Genomic DNA, 21,507 nt, shown 5'->3' on the forward strand with positions numbered 1-21,507 from the left:
TCCAGAAGGTGTGTGGAAACCATGAAGTTGGAGAGGAATACTAGTGCAAATCAAAGTATCAGAAATCACAAAACAGCGTTTTCACAAAACTGAGGATAGACATGTCTCTAGATTGAAAAATTTGGAGTTCCCACTGTGGCACAGTGAGTTAAGGATCTGACTGCAGCAGCTTGGGTCCCTGTGGATGTGTGGATTTGATCCCCAGCCTGGAAACTTCCATATGCCATGGGGGTGGCCAAAAAAGAAAACAAACATACAGACAGACTACCTGAAAGAAATGAGGCTCAAAAAGACATGCAGCTTCCATGGGCCACACGGGGTACAGAGGACATTGAACACTTATCTCAGCTGAGGGGAAATGCCTGCACACCTGGCCCCTCCAGCCGGCTGGGCCGACCAGCTGAGGCTGAGGGAAGGCCCCGTCACACTGCTGGGGTCCACACAGCCCACCTGCCATCACCTCACCTGAAGCAGGCACTGGAGGACGCACATGAACCAAATGAAAAGGACACAGGATACCAAAGCCAGACAAAGACACTACAAGAAAACAATAGAGTAATGTCTCTTATGAATATTGACACAAAAGTCCTTAACAAAATACTAGCAAATAGAATTCAAGAGCTCATTAAAATTATTATACACTGTGACCAAGTGAGACTTAGTCCTGGAAAGCAAGGATGGTTCAACATATGAAAATTGATAAATGCAATACACTCCATTAAAAAATGAAGAAAAATAAACCACATGTTCATCTCAATTGATGCAGAAAAAGCATCTGACAAAATTCAACTTTTCATAATAAAAACTTTCAATGATCTAGGAATATAAGGAAACCAGCCCAATATAATAAAAGTTATGTATCAAAAGCCCATAGCTAATGTCATACTTAGGGTGAAAGACAAACTTTTCCTTTAAGATCAGAAAAATCAAGGAAACTCACTTTCACCACTTTTATTCGACACAGTCTTGGAAGTCCTAATTAAAGCAATTAGGCAAGAAGAAAAAATAAAAGGCATTCAAAATGAAAGAAAAGGAGTTCCCATTGTGGCACAGCAGAAACAAATCCAACCAGGAACCATGAGGTTGCAGGTTCGATCCCTGGCTTTGCTCAGTGGGTTAAGGATCCAGTGTTGCTGTGAGCTGTGGTGTAGGTCGCAGATGTGGCTGTCGAGTAGGCCAACAGCTGTAGCTCCCATTCAACCTGGGAACCTCCATATGCCGAGGGTGCAGCCCTAAAAAGCAAAACTAACAAACAAAAACAAAAAAAGAACAGCAACAACAAAAAAAAAACAAGGGGAAAGAAAAAAGCAAAACTATCTCTCTATGCAGATGACATGATCTTTTATGTACAAATCCCTAAGATTGCACAGAAACTGAATAAAGCAATCCATCAAAGTTATAGAATACAAAATCAACAACAAAAACAACAAAACCCACTTGTGTATCTATTTACTAACAACAGACAATCTGAAAAGGAATCTCATTAAACAATTTCATTTCCATTTACTATAACATCAAAAAGACTAAAACACTTATGAATTAACTTGACAAAGGAGGTGAAAGACTTGTATGTCCAAAATGTTACTGAAAGAAAATTTAAAGACATCAATAAATAGAAGGACATCTTACGTTCATGGATTGGAAGACAATACTGTTAAGATGTCAGTATTACCGAAAGCAGTCTACAGGTTTAATGCAATTCCTAACAAAAACCCAGTGGCAAAATAGAAAAATTTTTTATTTAAAAATTCATATGGAGGGAGTTCCCGTCATGGCTCAGTGGTTAACGAACCCGATTAGGAACCATGAAGTTGAGGGTTCGATCCCTGGCTTTGCTCAGTGGGTTAAGGATCTGGTGTTGCCGTGAGCTGTGGTGTATGTAGGTTGCAGATGTGGCTCAGATCCTGCATTGCTGTGGCTCTGGCCTAGGCCGGCGGCTACAGCTCTGATTCAACCCCTAGCCTGGGAGCAGCCCAAGAAATGGCAAAAAAAAGACACACATACACACACAAATTCATATGGAGGAGTTTCTATCATGGTGCAGTGGAAACAAATCCAACTAGGAACCATGCGGTTGTGGGGTCGATCCCTGGCCTTGCTCAGTGGGTTAAAGATCTGGCGTTGCCATGAGCTGTGGTGCAGGTCGCAGATGCAGCTCAGATCTGGCATTTCTGTGGCTCTGGTATAGGCTGGCAGCAACAGCTCCGATCAGACCCCTCCATATGCCACGGAAGGGCAATAAAAGAACAAAAGACAAAAAAAAAAATTCACATGGAATCTCAAGAGACTCCCCTTGCCCAAAACCCAATCTTTAAAAAAAAACAAAACAAAACTGGGGAGTTCCCATTGTGACTCAGTGGTTAACGAATCCGACTAGGAACCATGAGGTGGCAGGTTCCATCCCTGGCCTTGCTCAGTGGGTTAAGGATCTGGCATTGCCATGAGCTGTGGTGTGGGTCGCAGACGCGGCTCGGATCCCACGTTGCTGTGGCTCTGGCGTAGGCTGGCAGCTATGGCTCCGATTAGACCCCTAGCCTGGGAACCTCCATGTGCTGCAGGAGCGGCCCTAGAAATGGCAAAAAGACAAAAAGACAAAAAGACAAAAAAAAAAAAAAAAAAAAAAAAAAAAAACCCACAAAATTGGAGGTCTCATACTTCCTGGTTTGAAAACCTATTACAAAGCTGCAGTAATCAAAACAGCGTGGGACAAACATAAAGACACAGAGACCAATGGATTAGAACAGAGACTCCAGAAATAAACCCTAACATATATGGTCAAATAATTTTTGGAATCATGCCAAGACAATTCAGTTGGGGAAAGGACAGTCCTTACAACAAATGGTGGTGGGAAAATAGCCCCATGCAAAAGGATGAAACTAAAGCTCTTCTTAATACCACATGATCCAATGGATCAAAGATATAAACATTCAAGCTAAAACTATACACTTCTCAGAAAAAAAACACGAAGGAAAATCTTAGGACATTGTATTTGGTTATGATTTCTTGGACACAACTCTAAAAGCACAGGTAACAAAAATAGATAAGGTGGACTACATTAAAATTAAAAATTTTGTGCATCAAATGACACAATCAGAGTGAAAAGAGAACCAACAGAAAAGGAGAAAATACTGGCAAGTCATAATCTGATAAACATTGAGTTCCAGAGTATATAAAGAATTCCTACAGCCCAACAACCAACAAATAACCCCATTAAGAATCCTCTTGCACTGTTGGTGGGAATGTAAAATGGTACAGCCACTTTGGAAAGCAATATGGAGGTACCTTAGAAAACTTAAATATAGAACTACCATATGACCCAGCAATCCCACTCTTGGGCATATATCCAGACACAACTTTTCTTGAAAAAGACACATGTACCCACATGTTCATTGCAGCACTGTTCACAATAGCCAAGACATGGAAACAACCTAAATGTCCATAGACAGATGATTGGAGTAAGAAGATGTGGTATACAAACACAATGAAATACTACTCAGCCATAAAAAAAGAACAAAATAGGAGTTCCCATTGTGGCACAGCGGAAGCGAGTCCGACTAGGAACCATGAGGTTGCAGGTTTGATCCCTGGCCTTGCTTAGTGGCTTAAGGACCTGGTGTTGCCATGAGCTGTGGTATAGGTTGCAGATGCATCTCGGATCTGGCGTTGCTGTAGCTGTGGCATAGATGGGCAGCTACAGCTCTGATTAGACCCCTAGCCTGGGAACCTCCATATGCCACAGGTACGGCCCTAGGAAAGGCAAAAGATAAATAAAACAAAACAAACAAATAATGCCACACAGCAATGTGGATGGAACTAGAGACTTTCATACTAAGTGAACTAAGTCAGAAAGAAAAAGACAAATACCATATGATATCACTTATATCTGGAATCTAATATACACACAAATGAAACTTTCCATAGAAAAGAAAATCATGGACTTGGAGAACAGACTTGTGGTTGCTAAGGGGGAGGGGGAGGGGAAGAATGGATAGGAAATTTGGGGTTAATAGATGCAAACTATTGCCTTTGGAATGAATAAGCAATGAGATCCTGCTGTGTAGCACTGGGAACTATATCTAGTCACTATGATGGAGCATGATAATGGGAGAAAAAAAGAATGTATACCTGTATGTGTAACTGGGTCACCTTGCTGTACAGTAGAAAATTGACTGAACACTCTAAACCAGCTATGACGGAAAAAAAACTCACTATAAAAACAAATAAAAACAAAAAATGTGCAAAAGACTTGAATAGACATTTCTTCAAGAAAATTTTAAAATGGCAAAAAGCACATCAAATGATGTTCAACATCACAAATTATTAGGGAAATAAAAATCAGTATTACAGTGAAATACCACCTCACATCTATCAAGATGTCTGCTGTTTTCAAAAGCAATAAAAAATAACAAGTGCTGGAGGATGTGGATAAATTGGAACACTTGTTTGTTTGTTTGTTTTTTGTCTTTTTGCTATTTCTTGGGCCACTCCCGCGGCATATGGAGGTTCTCAGGCTAGGGGTCAAATCGGAGCTGTAGCCGCCGGCCTACGCCAGAGCCACAGCATCGCAGGATCCGAGCCACATCTGCAACCTACACCACAGCTCACAGCAATGCTGGATCGGTTAACCCACTGAGCAAGGGCAGGGACCGAACCCGCAACCTCATGGTTCCTAGTCGGATTCGTTAACCACTGGGCCACGACGGGAACTCCAAGTTGGAACACTTGTAATTGTTGATGGGAATTTAAAAGCTCCAGATCAATTACCATATGATCTGGCAATCTCCCTTCTGGTTGTTCCCTTCTAAACAGCTCCAGTGGAAAACAGTATGGAAGTTCCTCAAAAAATTAAAAACAGAATTGCCATATGATCTGGCAATTTCCCTTCTGGTTGTACCCTCAAAAGAAAGTAAGGCCTCAAAGAGCTATTTAAACACCCGTCTTCCCGCAGGAGCAATACCAAAAGGTGGATGCGACCAAATGTCCATGGATAGATGAACGGATAAACAATTCTGTTTATCTGGACGATGGAATATTTCCACATTAAAAAAAACAAGGGAGAAAAGGAGTTCCCTTGTGGTGCAGTGGGTTTAGGATCCAGTGTTGTCACTGCAGTGGCTCAGGTCACTACTGTGGCACAGGTTTGGTCCCTGGCTGGGGAACTTCCACATTCCATGGGCAAAGCCAAAAAAAAAAAAGGAAGTAAATCCTGACACCTGCCACGACATCACAACATGGATGAACCTTGAGGATGTGATGCTCAGTGAAACAAGCCCATTACAAAAAGACAGACATCAGAGTTCCTGCTGTGCACAGTGAGTTAATGATCCAGTATTGCCAAAGCTGTGGTGTAGGTCACAGCTGCAGCTCGGATTGGATCCCCAGCCCAGAAAGTTCCATATTCTGCGAGTGCAGGTGTTAAAATAAAAATAGATAAAATAAAATTTCCTTTAAAATATCTTAAAAGACCTTAAAAAACCTTATAATATCTTAAAGACCTTTAGATATCTACTTAAATCTATTTTAAACAGACAAAATATCTTAAAAGAAAGGGGGTGACTAGTCAAGCCACAGAATGGGAGAATATTTTTGCAAACCATATATCTGACAGAAGACTCACTGTATAGAAACATGCTATCACTTACACGTGGAAGCTGACAAAAGGATACAAATGACCTTATTTACAGAACAGAAACAGATTCACAGATTCACAGAAAACAGACCCATGGTTACCAGAGGGGACAGGTGGGATGGACAGACTGGGGTTTGGGACTGGCAATATGCACCCTGAGGCATATGGAATGACTGGCTAACGGAGACCTGCTGTGCAGCACAGGGAACGCTACCCAATATTCTGTGATCATCTCTGTGGGAAAAGAATCTGAAAGATGTGTGTACATGTGTAACTGTACAGCAGAAATGATCACAGCATTGTAAATCAACTACACACAAAAAATTTAAAAAATGAAAAAGAAGAACTCTTAAAACTCAAGAGTAAAAGCAGTAATGTACTTAAAAAATGGGAAAAGCTACGAGCAGACACTTCACTGAAAAAGATATGTGAATGGCAAGCATGCACATGAAAAAGTGTCAACCACTATCAGTCATTAGGGAAACGCAAATGAAGACCAAGATGAGCTTATCAGGACATATCTATTACAACAGCTAAAATAAAAACTAGGCAATACTAAATTTTTTTCTTTCTCATCATGCCCATGGCACACAGAAGTAACCTGGCCGTGGATAAGACTTGCGCCTTGGCAGCAACCCGAGCCGCAGTAGTGACAACACAGGATCTTTAAACTGCTACACCACAAGGGAACTTCGGCAACGCCAAACATTGGCGAGGATGCAGAAAAATTACACATCTCAAAAACTGCGGGTGAGAATGTACAAAATGTACTGGCAGTTTCTTTAAACACTAACCACTACCGCCATCTCATTCCCTGACATCCCAGAGAAACGAAAACTCTCTATACAGATACATGTACGCAAATGTTCACGATAGCTTCATCTGTACTGTCCGAGGACAGTCCATGTCTGCACTGTGGTGATGGTGACAAGCTATGCCCCTGTCAGGTTCCTGGTTTCCGTGACGTGCTGCAGTTGCAGTTAAGATGTGAACTCTGGGCAAACTGCAAAGGTTCCCCCCTGTACTGTTTCTGCAAGCTTCTGTTCATCTACAATTAATTCAAAATAAAGAGGAGAAAAAACACTGTGGGGGACTACTGCTGTGCTGACAGCTCTGGGTACATCAGAAACAGAATGTCTGGGGTGCAGGGTTTACACATATTGACAGTTTCACACACTACCCTTCTGGAGGAGTGGACCAAATCACACATGCACCACAAGTGCCGAGAATCCTCACGTCCACCCCTTTCCAGCCGTGGACACGAGACATGCAGTAAAACTACATCAGAAAGTGAATATCCATGAGTTCCCGTCGTGGCTCAGTGGTTAATGAATCCAACTAGGAACCATGAGGTTCCTAGTCCGAAGACAAAAAAAAAAAAGAAAGAAAAGAAAAGAAAGAAAATGAATCAGCTGATGAACAGTGTGGCTGGTATGTTTTCTACATTAATTTACATTCTCATTTATTTGCAAACATGAGTTTTTTGTTTTTGTCTTTTTGCCTTTTCTAGGGCCATACTCGCGGCATATGGAGGTTCCCAGGCTAGGGGTCCAATTGGAGCTGTAGCCACTGGCCTACACCACAGTCACAGCAATGTGGGATCCAAGCCATGTCTGCGACCTACACCACAGCTCACGGCAACGCTGGATCCCCAACCCACTGAGTGAGGCCAGAGATCGAACCCGCAACCTCAGTCGTTAACCACTAAGGCACGACGGGAACTCCGAAACATGAGGTTCTGATTCATATCCTTTGTTCATGCTGCTACGGAAGGGATGTCTTCATCCTAATAGGAAAGAGCTGCTCAGATACTTGGCAAAAAGTATTCAAAAGCCCTGCCAACTTTATATAACTTTTCCTATGTCATTCATTCCCCTGTTAATTTGTACAAGGAAATGGTTATGGGTGGAGTTGTGGCCCCCAACAGAATTAGAAGTCCTAACACCAAGACCTTAGTAAGTGAATTTAATTGGAAATAAGGTGGTTTGAGATGTTGTAATCGGTTACATGAGGCCACACTGGAGTGTGCTGGGCACTAATCCGATACAACCAGGGGACATATGGACACAGAGGTGCACGATGGCAGAGCGCCATGTGACAGTAGAGACAGAGGTCAGCGATGCATCTGCAGGCCAGGAACAGCAGGGGCTGGGGGGAGGCCTGGGGCCCACACCTTGATCTCTGACTGACAGGCAAGGCCACAGACCACACCCTGCTGCCGTTTAAGCCAATTGGTTTGCAGTGCTTTCTTACGGCAGCCCCAGCTTCTGTAAACTGGTTACAGAGCTTCCAACTTAAATGAGACAAGGCCATCTTCTTTCCTTTATAGGCTCTGCATTTGTTCTGCTACTGAAAAAGCATTTCTAAATACTGATTTGTCTTTTTGACATCAGGCTTTACTTTAAATTGTTCAAGCTATTCAAATTATAGGAGACAGGATCAAGATGGTGGAGGACTAAGACGTGGTACTCACCTTCTCCCACAAACACATCAAAACAACTATCTCCATGTAGAACGGTTCTCACAGAATCCTTTTGTCTCCCTCCACATGAGACAAAAGGCTACTGAACACTGACAAATGATCTTAAAACTCCAAAAAGGGCAAGAAACCCTCCACAAAACTGGATAGAACAAAAAAAAAGAGAGAGAGAGAAGGAATCAGGATGGGACCAGCACTCCTAAAGGGAGCTGAGAAAGAGGAAAGGAACCCACACCCTGGAAAGTCACCTAAATGATGCAGAGATCAGCTGAGACAGAGGGACCTCAAAACCACAGAGAAAAGCACAGTGGTTGGACTGAGGCGGGCAAAACAGAGAGAGAGCCACACAGACCATCTGGACCACCCCGACGGACATCACAGCCTGAGACGCTCAGGCAGGGGCTGGGCGCTGGGTCTCAGGCTCAGGAGATCAGTTCCGGGGAGGGGACAAGGGTTGGCTGTGTGGAGACAACCTGAGGGGCTAGGACGCGGTGCACCACAGGCTGGGGAGTAGAGTGCCACAGCTGAGGGAGGAGGTCTGGGCCTGCAGGAGAAGCAGGAGAAGCAAGGTGCCACTGCTGGGGAGAACACAAGGTGGAGGGGTGGACCACCACAGGAATCTCTTTCTCTGCCCACACGCAGACTCTCAGAGGGCAGGGCTAAGTGCAACAAGGCACCTCCTGTGCTGTCTACAGGTGGCGGGGACAAACTCAGTCATCTCAGGACTCCAGAGGTGAGTGTGACCCGCCAACAATGGGCATCTGAACAGACTCCACCTACGGCCCCAGTCACCTCAGAGGTCAGCACAGGGGAGGGCACTGCAACCAAGCCCCACCTGCTGTTCCTCTCACTCCCCTGGGAATGCTCAGGCCCTATCACAGCCACTGCCAAATGCCCCATGAGCTGCCTATACCTGCCTGAGGGTCACTGTCACTTCCCAGGGCCCGGCAAATGGGAGCAGCCTATGCCACCTTCCCGCAGGTCCTTGTAACTATCAAGGGCCCAGTAAGCAGGCCCTGGCCACTAGAGCTGCCCACTGCCCCCATCTCCCTGGGAGCACACGCAGCCCCTATCAATGGGATACCAGCCTGCTCACACTGAGGAACAAGTCAGCAAGCATCCAAAAAAGCAGCCCTCACACCAAAAATAAATAGCAAGCCCTCACAAAACACCCAGGGGCACACTCGCATATAGATAGCCCTCCGAGACTACAGCAGTGTTCCCTAAACTCACAGAATAGGTAAAATATCAGCAAAATGAAGAAGCTCAGGAACCATTCCCAGTTAAAAGAACAGAAGAACACCCCTGAAGGAGCAAACAATGAAGCAGACACTGAGATCAAAAAGGAGATAGTGAAAATACTGACAGAATTAAGAGCGAGTATGAAGGAGTTAAGAGCAGATGTGAACAGTAATGCAAAATACTTTAGAAAGGAACTAGGAAATATAAGGAAGAGTCAAGAAAAATCAGAAAATTCATTTGCAGAGACGAGAGCTGAGTTAAAGGCACTGAAGAGCAGAATGAATAATGCAGAGGAACGAATTAGTGACTGGGAAGGTAGAATAATTGAAATCACCCAATCAAGAAGCAGACAAGAAACCAAATGAAAAAACATGAAAGTGAAATGGACTAATATAAAGTGGGCCAAGCTATGCATCATAGGGGTTCCACAAAAAGAAAAAAAAAAGGGGAATGAAAATACATTTGAAGAAATTATGGCTAAAAAATTTCCAAATCTAAAGGAAACAGACATCAAGATAAGGAATAACAGAGGGCCCCTAACAAGTTGAACGCAAACAGGCCCATACCAAGACATATTAAAATAAAAATGGCAAAACTTAGAGATAACAAGAAGATTCTAAAGGCAGCAAGAGAAAAACAAAGCGTTAATAAGGGAACCTGCATTAGGCTACGAGCATATTTCTCTATAGAAACACTACAGGCCAGAAGAGAATGGCAAGATATATTCACAGTTTTAAAAGGGAAAAATTAGGAGTTCCCCGTCGTGGCACAGTGGTTAATGGCTCTGACTAGGAACCACAAGGTTGCGGGTTCGATCCCTGGCCTTGCTCAGTGGGTTGGGGATCTGGCATTGCCATGAGCTGTGGTGGTGTAGGTCGCAGACGAGGCTCGGATCCCACGTTGCTGTGGCTGTGGCGTAGGCCAGTGGCTGCAGCTCCTATTAGACCCCTAGCCTGGGAACCTCCATGTGCCACAGGTGTGGCCCTAGAAAAGACAAAAAAGACAAAAAGAAATAAAAGAGAAAAAATTGCAGCTCACAGGAAAGCTGGATCCTTAACCCACTGAATGAGGCCCAGATTGAACCCATATCCTCATGGATACTAGTCAGGTTCCTTACCACTTTTTTCTTTTCTTTTCTCCCCCCCAACCCAGGGCCGAAACTTTGGCATATGGAGGTTCCCAGGCTAGGGGTCAAATCAGAGCTGCAGCTGCCAGCCTGTGCTGCAGCCACAGCAATGCAAGATCCAAGCTGCAACATACTCTACCCAGCAAGAATATCATTTAAAATAAGGAAAAACAGGAGTTTCCATTTGCTGCAAAAGGATAAACATGAAGATGCTAAAATAGGGCATCAAAATCATAAAATGTGGGGAAGAAAAATAAGAAAAATCTAGACTTTTAAAAAAATTTTTTTATTTAAGAATGTGTTTGAGCCTGTATGACAATTGGGCTAAAGCAAGCAGATATAGGAAGGGGATAACATACTTGAAAAACAGGGCAACCACAAATCAAAACCAAACGTTACATTCGCAAAAAAGTAAAAAGAAGAGGACAGCATAAAATAAAGTATCCAACCAACCAAAGAAAGGAGCAAAGGCGAAACAAAGAATCAACTGGAAAACAAGGTTAAAAGTGGTAATTAATACACATTTATCAATAATGGACTGAATGCTCCAATCAAAAGACACAGAGTGGCAGACTGGATAAAAAATGAGAGCCTACAATATACTACCTAAAAAAGACCCACCTTAAGGCAAAAGACATGCATATTGAAAGTGAGGTGATGGAAAAAGATATTTCACATGAATGGAAAAGACAGGAAAGGAGAAGTTGCAATACTCGTATCAGACAAAATAGACTTTAAAATGAAGGCCATGAAGAAAGACAAAGAAGGATACTATCTAATGACAAAAGAATCCATTCAAGAGGAGGATATTACACTCGTCAATATACATGCCCCTAATATAGGAGCACCCAGATACATACAACAAATACTAACAGACAAAAAAGGAGAAATTGAGAGGAATACAATAACGGTAGGAGACTTAAATCCCCACTCACATAAATGGACAAATCCTCTAGACAGAAAATCAATAAGGTAACAGAGATCCTAAATGACCAAACAGAAAAGTTAGACTTAATTGATATTTTCAGGACATTACATCTAAAAAATCAGAATATACATTCTTTTCAAGTGCACATGGAACATTCTCAGGGACTGACCACGTGTTAGGGCACAAAACTAACCTCAACAAATTTAAGAGTAGAGAAATTATTTCAAGTATCTTCTCTGCCCACAATGGCATGAAACTAGAAATTAACTACAGGAAAAGAAAAAAGGAAAAACTGACTACATGGAGACTAAACAACATATTACTAAAAAACAACAACAACAACAACAAAAAAACCCCAGTGGGTCAATGAGCAAATCAAAAGGGAAATTAAAAAATACCCTGAGACAAATGATCATGAAAACACACGATTCAAAATCTATGGGATGCCATAAAAGCAGTTCTTAGAGGTAAATTCATAGAGATACAGGCCTTCCTCAGAAAGATCCGAGAGGAAATAAACAAAATAAAGATTCAAAAACAATAAAGAAAAATCAATAAAACTAAGAGCTTGGTTTTTTTGTTTGTTTGTTTGTTTTTTGTCTTTCTAGGGCTGCACCCACAGCATATGGAAGTTCCCAGGCTAAGGGTCAAATTGGAGCTGTGGCCACTGGCCTACATCAGAGCCATGGCAACACAAGATCCGAATTGAGTCTGCAACCTACACCACAGCTCATGGAAATGCTGGATCCTTAACCCACTGAGAGAGGCCAGGGATCAAACCCGAATCCTCATGGATGCTAGTCAGGTTCGTTAACCACGAGCCACGACGGGAACTCCCAAGAGCTTGATTTTTGAATAGATTAAAAAAAAATGACAAACCTCTGGCCAAACTCACCATGAAGAGGAGAGAAAGAACTTGAATAAACAAAATAAGAAATGAAAAAGAGATCTCAATGGATACTGCAGAAATACCATAAGAGAATACTATGAACAATCATATGCCAATAAATTGATAACCTAGAAGAAACAGACAACTTTCCAGAGACATGCAGCCTGCCAAAACTGAATCAAGAAGTAGATCAACTGAACAGACTGATCACTTGAAATGAAATTTAATGCATAATAAAAACACTCCCTAGAAACAAAAGTCCAGGACCAGATGGCTTCACAGGCAAATTCTACCAAACATTAAAAGATGAACTTATAACCATCCTTCTTAAACTTTTCCAAAAGTTTGAAGAAGGAATACCCCCAAAGATATTCTCTGAAGCCACTATCACCCTAATACCAAAACCAGACAAAGATATTACCAAAAAAGATAACTATAGGGCAATATCTTTGATGAATATAGATACAAAAATTCTCAACCAAATTTTAGCCAACTGAATCCAACAACAAATTAGAAAGATCATACACCATGACCAAGTGGGATTAACCCAAATTCACAAGGCTGGTTCAACATACGCAAATCAATGAAAGTCATACACCACATTAACAAAAGCAAAGTCAAATACCACATGATCATCTCAATAGATGCAGAAAAAACATTTGACAAAATCCAACATCTATTCATGATAAACTCTTACCAAAGTGGGTATAGAGAGAACATACCTTGATGTAATAAAAACCATTTATGACAAAGCCACAGACAATATTATAACTCAACAGAGAAAAGCTGAAAGCCTTCCTGCTAAAATCTAGAACAAGACAAGGATGCCCACTCTCACGACTTTTATTCAACACAGTATTAGAAGTCCTAGTCACAGCCATCAGACAAACAAAAGAAATAAAAGGTATCCAAATTAGAGGAGAAGAGGTAAAATTGTCACTCTATACAGATGATATGATACTATATATAGAAAACCCTAAGGATGCCACATAAAAACTATTGAACTGATCAATGAATTCAGCAAAGTAGCAGGATACAAGATTAACATTCAAAAATCGGTCGCATTTCTGTATACTAACAATGAAATATTAGAAAAGGAATATAAAAATACAATACCTTTTAAAATTGCACTCCAGGAGTTCCCGTCGTGGCGCAGTGGTTCACGAATCCGACTAGGAACCATGAGGTTGCGGGTTCGGTCCCTGCCCTTGCTCAGTGGGTTAACGATCTGGCGTTGCCGTGAGCTGTGGTGTAGGCTGCAGATGCGGCTCGGATCCCGCGTTGCTGTGGCTCTGGCGTAGGCCGGTGGCTACAGCTCTGATTCAACCCCTAGCCTGGGAACCTCCATATGCCGCTGGAGCGGCCCAAGAAATAGCAACAACAACAACAACAACAACAACAAAAAAATTGCACTCCAAAAAATGGAATACCTAAGAATAAACCTGAACAACAAGGTGAAAGACTGAAACGCTGTGAAGTATAAAACATTAATCAAGGAAATTAAAGAGTATTCAAAGAAATGGAAAGATATTCCATGCTCCTGGACTCAAAGAATATCATAAAAATGGGCATACTACCCAAAGCAATCTGCAGATTCAATGCAATCCCTATCAAATTACCCATAACATTTTTCACAGAACTAGAACAAACAATCCAAAAATTTATAGGGAACCACAAAAGCCCAGGATTGCCAAAGCAATTCTGAGGAACGAAAACCAAGCAGGAGACATAACTCTCCCAGATGTCAGGCAATATTACAAAGCCACAGTCATCAAGACAGTGTGGTACTGGTACCAAAACAAACATACAGACCAAGGGAACAGAATGGAGAACCCAGAAATAAACCCAGACGCCTATGGTTAATTAATCTATGACAAAGGAGGCAAGAATATAAAATGGGAAAAAGACAGTGTCTTCAGGAAGTGGTGCTGGGAAAACTGGACAGCTGCATGTACATCAATGGAACACACCCTCACACCATGCACCAAAATAAACTCAAAATGGCTTAAAGACTTAAACATAAGAAAGACACCATCAAACTCCTACAAGAGAACACAGGCAAAACATTCTCCGACATCACCTGTACAAATGTTTTCTCAGGTCAGTCTACCACAGCAATGGAAATAAAAGCAGAAGTAAACCAATGGGACCCAATCAAACTGACAAGCTTTTGCACAGCAAAGGAAACAATTAAAAAAAAAAAAAGAGAGAGAGACAACCTATGGAATGGGAGAAAAGTTTCAAATGATGCAACTGACAAGGGCTTAATCTCCAAAATGTACAAGCAACTCATACAACTCAACAGCAAAAAAGCCAACAACCCAATTGAAAAATGGGCAGAAGACCTCAACATCTATTCAAAGAGGACATAACAGATGGCCAAAAGGCACATGAAAAAATGCTCAACATCACTAATTATTAGAGAAATGCAGACCAAAACTACAATGAGGTACCACTTCACACCAGGCAGAATGGCCATCATTAGTAAGTCTACAAATAACAAACGCTGGAGAGGGTGTGGAGAAAAGGGAACCCTCTCACACTGTTGGTGGGAATGTAAATTAGTATAACCACTATGGAAAATATTATGGAGGTTCCTCTGAAAACTAAATATAGAACTACCGTATGACCCAGCAATCCCACTCCCGGGCAAATATCCAGACAAAACTTTAATTGAAAAAGATACATGCACCCCTATGTTCATGGCAGCCCTCTTCACAATAGCCAAGACATGGAAACAACCTAAATGTCCAGATGAATGGATTAAGAAGATGTGGTACATATAGACAATGGAATACTACCCAGCCATAAAAAACAAAATAATGCCGTTTGCAGCAACATGGAGGAAGCTAGAAACTCTCATACTAAGTGAGGTCAGTCAGAAAGAGAAAGACAAATACCATATGATATCACTTCTATCTGGAATCTAATACATGGCACAAGTGAACTATCTATAGAAAAGAAACAAACTCATGGACTTGGAGAACAAACTTGTGATTGCCAAAGGGGAGGGGAAGGGAGTGGGATGGACTGGGAGTTTGTGGTTAGTGGATGCAAACTATTGCATTTGGAGTGGATAAACAATGAGATCCTGCTGCACAGCACAGGGAACTATATCCAGTTACTTGTGATGGAATATGATGGAGGATAATGTGAGAAAAAGAATATGTGTGTGTGTGTGTGTGTGTGTGTGTATACACACACATACACACACACATACACACACACATACACACACACACACATATATATATATATATATATATATATGATGGGTCACTTTACTGTACAGCAGAAATTGACAGAACATTGTAAATCAATTATAATAAAAAGTAAACAAATTATATGTATGACATAAAGAAAAATTGCTTCTCAAGAATGAGTCAGTTATCTCGGCATCATTTAGGAGTAATCCATCCTCATTTCACTGATGCCAGTATTATACAACAGATTATATTTTTAAAGTCTGAGCTTATTTCTGAATGTTTTGTTTTATGATAAATCAATTGAGACGTTTCAAAATATTTTAATTCCTATAGCTTTATATTATGTTTTAAAATCTGGAAATCAAATTTTACCATTAGTCTTTCTTTTTCCTAGTGGTATTTTCTTGGTGAATCTGACTTATTTATCCCTCCAGCTAAATTTTAAAATAATATTGTCAAATATCCCCCCAAATCTCTTTGGCATGTTGATATTAACTGCATTGATTTTATTTTATTTTTTGCCCTTTATATGGAGATTCCCAGGCTAGGGGTTGAATCACAGCTGCAGCTGCAGGCCTACGTCACAGCCATAGTGATGCAGGATCCTACAGCACAGCCCACGGCAACGCTGGATCCTTAACCCACTGAGCGAGGCCAGAGATGGAACCCATGTCCTCAAGAATACTAGTTGGGTTTGTTATCACTGAGCCATAATGGGAACTCCTAACTGCATTAATTTTTTAAACTAAAACAAGGTGAACTGATAACTTCACGACATTGACTTTTCCAACCAGGAACTCTGTATCTCCCTCTAAATTCTACCTTCCTTTATACAGTTTTGTCATTTTATTTGTAGAGGACCCAGACATTCTTCCTTTCTTTCTTTTGTCTTTTTAATTGTAGTACCTGTGGTATATGGAAGTTCCTGGGCCAGGGGTCAAATTGGAGCTACAGCTGTGGTCTACACCACAACCACGGCAACACTAGATCTTTAGCCACGCTGGTTCCCCATCGATGCTGTAGCAAATCATCACAAACCAAGTGGGTGGAAACAAAACAGAGGGGGCCTCCTGCAGTCCTGGAGGCTAGGAGTGGCTCCGAGGGCCCTGCTCCCTCCAGAGGCCCTGGGCGCATCTGTTTCTCTGTTCCCAGCAGAACTACACTTCCTGGCTCAGGACCCTTCCTCGTGTCTTCTCCCCGGACTCTCTTTCCCTCTCCTGCCCTCTCTTTCATCTCAAACGCCTTCTGCCTCCCTTTGCAAGGGCCCCTGTGACGACACTGGGCCCAGCTGGATAATGCAGTCCTGCCTCCTACCTCAAGGGCCATAATCATATGTGCAGAGACCTCCTCCACATAAAGGACGTCTCATTCTCCACAGATTAGGGTGTGGACATCTTTGGGGGCTGCTGCTCAGCCAACTGCCCCCTACCTCCCTCCCTAGCCTCGGGCCTCACCCTCTGCACTCCAGCTGCATGTCTGGAGCAGAGCACAGCGGGCTTTGCACAGAGAAAGAGAGAGGCCACGCGTAATAGGAGGAAAAGGATTTACATGCCCTAGAGGCTGGGAGCACAAGGAGGGTGGCAAAGCTGGGAGCCAGGACAGTTACAGAGCCCAGAAGAGAGCACCATGGGGTCAGGGATTCAAGGACCAACACCCCCAAGAGAGGTCACTCAGGTCACAAACCTCCCTCCCCTCTGAGACCCTGCATCAGGCCTGTGTTCCCACCTCTGTTTCTGGGCCATGTGTGAGCCAGGTCAGGGCTGGGGGACAAATGCAACCTCATGTCCAGGCACATGGGGCCGGGCTCAGCCCTGGTCGGTGGTCCAGCCTGGCCGCAGAAGAACAGGCTGATGGCTGGGAGCAGCGATCGGGCAGAACATGCCCACCAGCGTGTGTGCAGTCATCCCCCACCCACAAGTCGGGGCGGTGGTCACACGGCCCCTCGCCACTCACCGCCGTGGAGAGCCGGGAGGCCAGCGTCATCTCCAGGTTGCCCTTCAGGCCCACTAGGGGCGGCACTAAGGTCAGCAGGTCCTTGAGCTCCGAGAACACGGGCCAGCGCTGCAGGAAGAGAAGCTGGTTAAGGCCAGTGCCCAGCGCCCGCGGGGACATCTAGAAGCTGCAACAAGTCCTCTCTCCCTGAGAATGTGTAGGCTACAGAGTTTATTACGTGGCTCTAAACTGAGCAGAGTTAAGAGCATATCACTAAGCTTTCTTGGTGCTGGTGAGTGAACAGGAGCCTCAGGAGCCCCTTCTTCTCTGGCAGCCAGGAAACTGGGGGCCAGGCAGCCCCCGAAGCCCACCGGCCAGTGCTGCCTGAAAACAGGCTCTGCCCAGGATGCACGTGTCTGCAGCAACAGGGTGAGTCCCCAAGCTCAAAGCTGGGGGATTTCCGTGGGATTTCTCACAGGAGAGCTGGCGGGACGGCCCAGGATGGGGCAGGGACCTCCAGGGCTGAGGCCCGAGCATCACCTGCAACTCCAGGTTTGTCAAGACTGACGGAACATGTCTCCATCCAACTCTCCATCACACAGAAAGGGAAAAAAAAAAATTCTTCATGAACTGAAACCATTCTTAACACAACACTGTAAATCAACAATCCTCCAATACAAGATAAACATTAACTCACAGGTTGAGGGTCCCGTGTAATGACTGCTATGGCTCTAGTTAGAGCTGTTCGATCCCTGGCCCAGGAATTCCCACGTGGCCCAGAGGCGGCCAGAAAAAAATTACCAAAAAAAAAAAAAAAAGTGAAACTGTTCCTACCTGTTTAACATGCAATTGGACTGCCCCCCCATCAATTTTTAACACCCACCTGTGGCCTCCCTGACCCTCGGTGTATCTGCAGCCCCTACACCAGAAACTGGTCCTGGAAACCCTGCTGCTCTGTGAGCTGGAAGGCTGGTGGGGTCTGGTCCCATCCCCGTGAGGAGCTGTGAGAGGCTGGGTGAGCCAGTTACTCTGGGGGCCCGGAGGTTCCGGAGCAGCCCTATAACATGTCTTACAGGACCTGGACGCAAGGGGTCAGCCAGGCCCTGTGATGGACCTTCCTGTCCGCCAGTCTAGGAAGCTCCCCTGATTCAGCTCTCGGTTCTCTCTCCTTGGCCTCTCCCTTTACCTTTTTTTTCTTTTTTCTTTTTTTTTTTTTTCTCCTTTTTTGCAGTAGCACCTGTGGCAAATGGAGGCTCCCAGACTAGGAGTAGAGTCGGAGCTGCTGCTGCTAGTCTACACCGTAGACACCGCAACGTTGGGATCGAGTTATGTCTCCGACCCACACTGCAGTTCATGGAAATGCAGGATCCTTAACTCACTGAGTGAGGCCAGGAATCGAACTTGAACCCTCACAGACACTAGGTCAGGTTCTTAACCTGAGCCACAACCAGCGTACTTTCAGCTTTCCTTCAGTCTGTGAAGTTCAAAACCCACTCCTTCTCCGAAGGGCCCAGAAGAACTGTGTCACCAGGTGTGGAGGTGCTGCCGTCCCACCCAGCAGAGGGCCCCTCCCGCCCCAGGGACCCCCAACTTGCTCCACCTACTGCGCACCCTCCCCCTCCCCACCAGCCCAGGTAGAAGGCACAGCTCCTCAGCCTCCCACCAGTACCACTGAGCTGTGAGTCCTGTCCCCCTCTGTCCGTGGACCTGCACACACGGAGCTCTCTGCTGGGAGCGTGTGCTGTTGCTCCGCATCCTGGAAGCCACTAAGGCAACTCTGATCTCCAGCCAAGTATCCTGCCCGCTGTCCCCGTCCCCCTGCATCTGTGGGCAGCCAGAAAGACTGGAAGGTCTGTTTCTGCTCAGGGTTCAGTCAAATACGCTGAACGAACCGAGGAGGAACCGATGACCTGTGGCTCTGGCAGAGGGCTGGGCTGGTTCAGTTCAACCCAGGCAGTGTCCCCATCCCTGGGACACACGTGCGCATGTAAACCCCAGAACGGTCCAGAAGGGCATGCATGCATGGACCGACAGGAAGGGATCGAGATTGAGGCCTTCAAAGTCGGCTCAGCCTCTCTGCAATGCTTGTTTCATAAAAACATCTGTTCTCGACATGCAAGCGTGGAGACACTGCACCCCCACCCCCATCATCCCCTACCAGCTCCAGCTTCTCACAATCAGACACTGCGCCGTGAGGTGCCAAACAAGGCCCCTGGAGCCAAGGCATCAACAGGCCGCCTGGTCTCCCAGCAAATGCCCCTCCAATGGCTCCATCCAGGTTCAGGACCTCGTCCTCCCACAGACAGCCTGCCAAGGTTCTGGGACTGGGGGTGGTGGTGCCCGTCACCCTCAGGAAGCGGGCATGGCAGAGCAGGGCTCAAAGCCCTCTGGTCTTGTAACGGCCTGTGTTGAACGGAAAGGGCTTGAGGCCCAGGCGGCTGTACCTCCAACAGGCTGACCCTGGAAGGTGGTCAGGGGCTGATCTTGGAGGGTCGTCAGAGGCATCCACGCACCTCAGAGGCTGAGGCCCCAGAAGGACCCTCCCCCCCGCCCCAGGCCCATCTGCCCGTGTCTCCAGGCCCCCCCGGGCCCTGCGCTGCCCTCCGACGCCCCATACGCACTTGGACAGTGTTCATCACCAGGCCGGCACCCAGGAGGCCCAGGCCGGACAGCAGAACAGGCACCACGATCTGGCCCATGATGGTGAGGACGGTCTCGGGGAAGACCTCTCGGGGGCGTCGGGTTAGCTCACAGCGGAAGCCGCGTAGCTTTCGGCCCTGGAAGCGGAACTCCAGGTTCAACTGGGTGACCACCATGACCAGGCCGCTGACCACATTCCTAGGGGCAGACGTCCAAGCCTGGGGCACCCTCTGCGCCGTCCTCCGTCCACCGGGAGCCCCCACGGGCACAGCTGCGTGGGCTCCCAGCAGCCCCTCAGCTGAGACCGGAGCAAGGAGTGAGGAACAAAGGCCATGTGACTTGGCCGCACTCCAGCTGCGTCCACTCCCCACATCAGGTTCTCTGCAGACAGTGGCTGCCTATCTGCCAGGACCGCCCCCCACCAGCCTCCCTGGAGGTGGCTCGCTGTCCCTCAGAGTGACCTTGACAGTGTCCAGCAGTCTGGGCCACATGGCTCAGGCGGGACCAGAGAAATGGAGCCACGTGAGGCCACACGGTCAGGGCCACACGGAGGACGGCTCATCCCTGCACCTGCGTCCGGGTGGCTGATGCACCGGCTCAACCCTGACCCTGAGGAAAAAGAACCTGACATGACCCTGACCCTGAGGAGAAGGGTCCTGATGTGGAATGAGTGTGTCCGCTTTGCTTCCACTGTGTCAGGGACAGGGTCCAGGCCCAAGAGCAGGCTGAATATTGTAGGTCACAGCCGGTAGGAGTTAAAGCCAAGGCGTGGATACTCGATCCCACGTCTTGGGCACCTCTGGTTGCCCTCTTTCAGACAGTCCACCCCTCAGCCCAGAGTCCAGCCATCTGCACCCAGATCCCATGACTTTGCCCAGCCCATCCCCCCTTCTCTGACTCCCCCCAGGCCCCCCATGCTTCTCACTGCATCTTTCCTCTCACTTCCCCCAATTCATTTCCTCAGGTCGCCCTCCCGGAGCTGCACAGAAGGAGCCCCACCACCTAGTGGGGCCGTGGTCTGTCAGTCTCTCATCTGTAAGCACAGGAGACCCTGCTCCGTCCGTCCAGGTCTGGCCCAGGTCTCGGGGACCTGGCAGCTTCCACTCCCACCTCCTGAGACACTGATGCTCAGAAGAACACAGGACCCACACCCAGGACAGGCCCGGCCGAGGCCCCCTTGGTGGCCAGTGGGAGCTGTCCTGTCCTGTATGTGGATGGCCCTGGACCATGTGCCCTTCGAGCAGGGGCCACTGTACTCAGCAGGCTGTTCTCAGCTGCAGTTCGTGATCAGACAAGGATGGGCCTGTAAGGAGCACAAGTGAGGCGTGGTCAGCGCAAAGCAGCATGAAGGGGCCCTCTGGGTAGCCCAGCAACGCCCAGGCTCTCCCCCAGCCTCTGGCCAAAGCCAGCCTTTCCTGAGCAGGGACAAGCATCCG

The 21,507-nt window shown here is 45.7% G+C and overlaps 1 protein-coding gene across 11 annotated transcripts in view; it reads right to left on the bottom strand.

The window, feature by feature from the left end:
- Nucleotides 1-21,507, bottom strand: part of SLC41A3 (solute carrier family 41 member 3) — a 68,738-nt gene that overhangs the window by 27,844 nt on the left and 19,387 nt on the right. For 9 of the 11 annotated variants that reach the window (XR_014810409.1, XR_014810407.1, XR_014810408.1 and 6 more), the window contains one exon: nucleotides 17,453-17,560. Coding sequence is in view for 8 of the 11 variants with exons in the window: in XM_084968528.1 (XP_084824654.1) it covers nucleotides 17,453-17,560 (108 nt within the window). In the remaining 3 variants the exon portion in view is untranslated. Of the gene's footprint in view, nucleotides 1-17,452; nucleotides 17,561-20,052; nucleotides 20,489-21,181; nucleotides 21,375-21,507 lie in introns of those variants that run through there. The other 2 variants (XM_084968529.1, XM_021098944.2) reach the window with 2 other exon arrangements.

This window comes from Sus scrofa, chromosome 7, assembly GCF_054392235.1.
Source record: "Sus scrofa isolate SSC_HxYL_T2T_F1_AM1 chromosome 7, Sscrofa_HxYL_maternal_Yorkshire_Landrace_v2.0, whole genome shotgun sequence".
NCBI classification, from domain to species: domain Eukaryota; kingdom Metazoa; phylum Chordata; class Mammalia; order Artiodactyla; family Suidae; genus Sus; species Sus scrofa.